We start from the raw sequence: 5,036 nt of genomic DNA on the forward strand, positions 1-5,036 counted from the left end.
GGAACCTCCAACACTGACACACTGCCTGTCACATAGTAGGTGCTCAGTAAACCTTTACAGGATCTCCAACACTGATACAGCAACTGTCACATAGTAGGTGCTCAGTAAAGCTTACAGGACCTCTAACACTGATACAGTGCCTGTCACATAGTAGGTGCTCAGTAAAGATTCACAGGATCTCCAACACTGATACAGTGCCTGTCACATAGTAGGTGCTCAGTAAAGCTTTACTGGATTGTTGTCTTGTCTCAGGGGAATGGGATGAGGGCAGACTCACATGTACAAGATCAAAAGGAGAGACTTCCTAAGAAATGCAGAAAGTTTCCTGATCCACCAAATACTGGTGAGACAGGAGCTTCTCTCAGGAAGATAACACCTTCTGAAGTCACTGCCCTCCACCCCAGACAGCCTGACAGCAGAGGAGTAGCCTGTGCTGGTGACTAAGGACTGGTGGCCAGGGTCTGGAGACTGCTGATGAGCTCCTTCAGCTGGTGCCCTCTGCTACAGACGCCATTCTGAACCTGCACTCTGCATATCTGTCCACTTGTTTCTTCCATCTACAATCCAACCTCTGCTCCCATTTCCCCAAAGTAACTAGAGACCACACTGACAATATCGCTTCTTAGTGTATTGTCATTGCAAAATGGCTTTGTGTCCCAGCTCGCCTTGGCTCTTCTGTTTCAGTAATACCATAGTTCCAAGCATGCTCCCACTCTTGAACCCCAATCATCAGCGGTCTCCCTAACAGTCTTAATCCTCACACGGCCTGCAGGAGAGGCCAGCCTATCCATGTAGACATATCTTCTGTTTCCTCCAGGAATCTTTAATCTCTTCCAAGAGTCTACTGCCCTCTAGTACCCTGTAGACAGTCATAAGACTCAAGTTGCCACTTTATAAGAGTTGACAGCCACTGGAAGAAAGGACCCATGAAGCCAGACTATTGACTGGCTCTGCCCCACACCACTGGTTTAAGAGAGTCCTCTGCATACCCCAGTTTTTCTGTCTGTAACATGAAGGCAATGTGATGTAGTGTGAGACTCACTCTAATTCTATCCTTTCAGAATAGTCTTCACCTTGATGAGGCTGAGGGCAGAAAGAGCAGCAGAGATGAGGGAGTGTGGTCTGGGCTTAAGGAGAAGAGGAAAAATGAAGAAGGACAAACTTGTACTTTGTGAAATGACCAAAAGTACCCCAGGATACTGCCCTGCCCCTCCCCGCTTTTAACATGGAAGCATTGAAGAGGCCTGACTCCCTCTTCACTCATTTGTTTTCTGTCAGTGAGAAGAGGATGCTACAGTGTGAGGTCTGGATCAAGCCCACCTTGTGAGTCAGGGTAATTGAGCTAAAGTTGAGCAAGACTGGGTCCATCATCAGGTTTCCCTCACTTGCCCTACTTTGAGTCTGACTGCAGTCTTGGTAGGCTGCATCTCCTACACAGCTCCTCAGAGCCTAGGAACATGAGCTATTTCCTAGGGACGTGCTGGAAAACACCCATATACTTAGGAGAGCTACACATTCTGTCTGCAGCACATACTCATCACTAGGTATCAATCCTTATTTGTGTACTTGAACATTCTTTGTCTAGGTTTCCCAAACTTGGTTTCATTTTCTGCCTCTCTTATCATTCCAATAAAATATCGTGAACCCCCTCTCTCACGCTCATTCTCTCTCTCTCTCTCTCTCTCTCTCTCTCTCTCTCTCTCTCTCTCTCTCTCTCTCTCTCTCTCTCTCTCTCTCTCTTCTATCCCTTCCTTGTTATAGATAGGCTAAACCAACTCTTCTGAATGCTGCTGACTGGATGGTATTTTTGTGTGTGGAAGAGTCTGGAGTGGTTAGTGTCTTCTGTCTGTGGTCACACCCCATGTTTGTTCCAGAGACTCCAGACAATCTGGAAAGACTGACATGAAGGCTCCACTGTCTGAGGTGCCCACCACCAAGTGCCATGAGTTCCTATCCACAGACCTTGCTAGCAGGTGTGAACACTGCATCCTTCCTCTGGGGTTCACAATCACAAACACCCCATCTCAGTCATTATGTTTGGTGTACCACTTCCCCCTCCAGCATGCACCCCACTTCTCCCCCCCAACTCCCTCCTTTCTCTTCCGTGATGTCACTGCTGGGGAAAGACAGTCTGTGAGGAACTCCTCACTTCAGCCAATTTCAGTTTCCTCCCTGATACCATGACATCATCTTTACTCAGGATATTCTGTTTTTCACCAGCACCCCCACATCTTTCTCAGGCCCCAGAGTCCCTATAAAGAGGGGTTCCCAGCTCAGATTGGCACAACACTCAGCCAGCTTCTGCAGCTTCTGGTCTCTGCAGTCTCAGCTCTGTTCCATCCTCTCCCCCAGCAACACCATGAAGCTGTGTGTGTCTGCTCTCTCTCTCCTGCTGGTCATGGCTGCCTTCTGGGCTCCAGCGCTCTCAGCACCAAGTAAGTGGACTCTGCCATGGCTGTTCCCTTGGAGACCCAGTGGGTTCAGTTTTCCAGCTGGGGCCAGACTAACAGTGGGGTTTGGTCAGGGGACAAAAGGGAGCTGGAAGATTCCCCACTCTGCTGTTAACAGTAGAGACTACCAGACATTCACTAACACTGAAGCTCCTGTTTCCTTAAGAATTAACAGCCAATAGAGGGAAATGGTGGGCTGGAAGACAGATAATGAATTGGCTTTCTCTGTGGTTTAAGCTTGTCTGTGTCTATGACTTGATTTCCCCACCTGAAACATGAAAGAATTGAGAGGTATTCTGAGACTCAATCCAGTTTCAATCTTCTGGAATTTTTTTCTTCTTTGTGGACTATCCTTTTAGAGTAAAAGTGTCATTCTGGGTTGAGGACCATGGATTCAAGGGACCATGTTTTGGGTTCTAGTAGTCCATAGAGAAGATGTATACATCTCAAATGTATACCAGGTTTGACCCTATCCTGGCTTTTTCTTCCAGTGGGCTCTGACCCTCCTACTTCCTGCTGCTTTTCTTACACTGCTTGGAAGCTTCCTCGAAACTTTGTGACCGATTACTATGAGACCAGCAGCCTTTGCTCCAAGCCAGCAGTGGTGTAAGTACACACTGGGGGGAGGGCAAGACTCAGAAAGGGCCAGGTTCACTTCAACAGGCTAAGAGAAGGATTCATTTCTAAAGGTCAAAGTTGTTTCAAAGAAGAGTGAGGTCATGAGATCACTTTTTGAGTTCTGATAGTGACTGGATGGTCATTAAAATTGGAGGGGGGGTCTTGGAGAGGAAGATATCCAGATCATGAAACCAGAAACAGTCAAAATGATCTATACTCTACATAGAGAGGCCAATTCAAGGAGCATTGAAAAATTGGAAGACATCATATTGATCATAAAACCCACCATTTCCTAATATAGGGAACCCCTGGGGCACAGCTACCCACTCAGGGGATGGAGTACCAGGAAGTCTAGTGTCAGGGTTTTCAAGGGAGGATGCCCTCTACCATGGTTGCCCATAGAAGCAATGATCAACAGAGTCAGATGCCTACCACAGGCAAAGGACAGTGCTAGATGTCCTCTAAGGTACCATGGGATTCTCATCTGTCCTCTCCTTCTTCTATAGATTCATTACCAGAAAAGGGAAGCAAGTCTGTGCTGACCCCAGCCTGCCCTGGGTCAATGAGTATGTGAATGACTTGGAGCTGAACTGAGCTGCAGAAGGAACCACTTCAGGGAAGGCCTCCTGAGCCCTGCCACTCTTCATTGAGAAGTGCCTTGCTCCTTCCATTCAGAATTCCTCTCCCCCTTCAAGTCTTTATATACACTGTGTTATTTTATTTGGTGTTATTTCTACTATTTATATTTAGTTAAAGGACATGTGTCTCCCATGGGGATGGTCCACCATTACTGTTTCTCTGCTATTGTGGATATGACCATGCAGTTGATTTCATATACTTTCATAATAAATCTTACTTTAAAATATAGTCTGTGATTTTAAATTGATCTTCATTTGTGTTGAAACTGCCTGGTGCTATCATGGATAAAATACAGTTTGTAAAAGCAGTGAGAATGAGTAAATACTGAGATCTTAATGTGTCTTCTTGTCTATATGGACGCAAAACATCTCCTCATTGCTTCTAATGAGAATGGGAACAGCTGTATGAGGGTGGGGACCGGTGCCTACAGTTTTTCAGATTAAGAAACAGACACAGGGAGAAGGGTTCTCTGAGGCTTGGGAAACATCAGGAAAGCATGATCCAGAGGGACAATGTTGATCCTAAGGGTCAATAGATTGACATTCCAGAGGGAAACTGTGACTGAGACAACAACACAAGACAGAGGGAAGGGATGTGGTTCAGTCATAGTGGGGAGACTTCATTGTCTTATTATCACCGTGACATTAGAAGATCACTTTACCTTACTAGAGCTCAAATTATCTGACCTGAAAATGGGGTAATAGTGCCCACTGTATTGGAATGTATGCAGCACCCCAGAAGGTTTATCTCCCTCTCTGAACACAAGTTTGCATTTCAGGGAAACAAGGATTTCTGAAGGATTTCATATTAGCTCATGAGTCAGTGACCTAAACCACAGCGTAAATGGGATGACAGAATCCAAGTGTGTGTTTTGGCTGTAAAACATCGTGGACCTAATCCATGACTACTTAATAATTCTCAGTCACATGTAGCTAGAAGTTACCTGCCTTGCCCACAGTCAGAACAAATCTTTGTCACCTGCCAGTCCCACAGCTGCTCAGACCCTACCAAGTAAACACAGAGACTTATATTGCTTACAAGCTGTATGGCCGTGGCAGGCTTCTTGCTAACTGTTCTTATAGTTTAAATTAATCCATTTCTATAAATCTATACTTTGCCGTGTGGCTTATGGCTTATTGGCATCTTCACATGCTGTTTGTCATGGCGGCAGCTGGCAGTGACTCCTTCCACCTTCCTGTTCTTTCTTTTCTCCTCTCTGTTAGTCCTGCCTATACTTCCTGCCTAGCCACTGGCCAATCAGTGTTTTATTTATTGACCAATCAGAGTAATTTGACATACAGACAAATTAAGCAGTCACACTTACTCCAC

The 5,036-nt window shown here is 45.8% G+C and overlaps 1 protein-coding gene across 1 annotated transcript; it reads left to right on the top strand.

The window, feature by feature from the left end:
• Positions 1-2,248: 2,248 nt before the first annotated feature.
• Positions 2,249-3,926, top strand: LOC102908108 (C-C motif chemokine 4-like). The gene is made up of 3 exons (XM_006995294.4): positions 2,249-2,435; positions 2,942-3,056; positions 3,575-3,926. The coding sequence occupies exons 1-3, from the start codon at positions 2,360-2,362 to the stop codon at positions 3,660-3,662; spliced, it is 279 nt and encodes a 92-aa protein (XP_006995356.2). The 5' UTR covers positions 2,249-2,359; the 3' UTR covers positions 3,663-3,926.
• The last annotated feature ends 1,110 nt before the right edge of the window (positions 3,927-5,036 follow it).

Source organism: Peromyscus maniculatus, chromosome 8 (genome assembly GCF_049852395.1).
Source record: "Peromyscus maniculatus bairdii isolate BWxNUB_F1_BW_parent chromosome 8, HU_Pman_BW_mat_3.1, whole genome shotgun sequence".
Lineage (NCBI taxonomy): Eukaryota > Metazoa > Chordata > Mammalia > Rodentia > Cricetidae > Peromyscus > Peromyscus maniculatus.

Bases quoted from the DNA above. Each gene is read 5' to 3' on its own strand.
- LOC102908108 (XM_006995294.4), top strand. From the start codon at position 2,360: ATGAAGCTGTGTGTGTCTGCTCTCTCTCTCCTGCTGGTCATGGCTGCC. The intron at 2,436-2,941 runs GTAAGTGGACTC...TTTTTCTTCCAG, and splicing joins TCCAGCGCTCTCAGCACCAA to TGGGCTCTGACCCTCCTACT. The intron at 3,057-3,574 runs GTAAGTACACAC...CTTCTTCTATAG, and splicing joins TGCTCCAAGCCAGCAGTGGT to ATTCATTACCAGAAAAGGGA.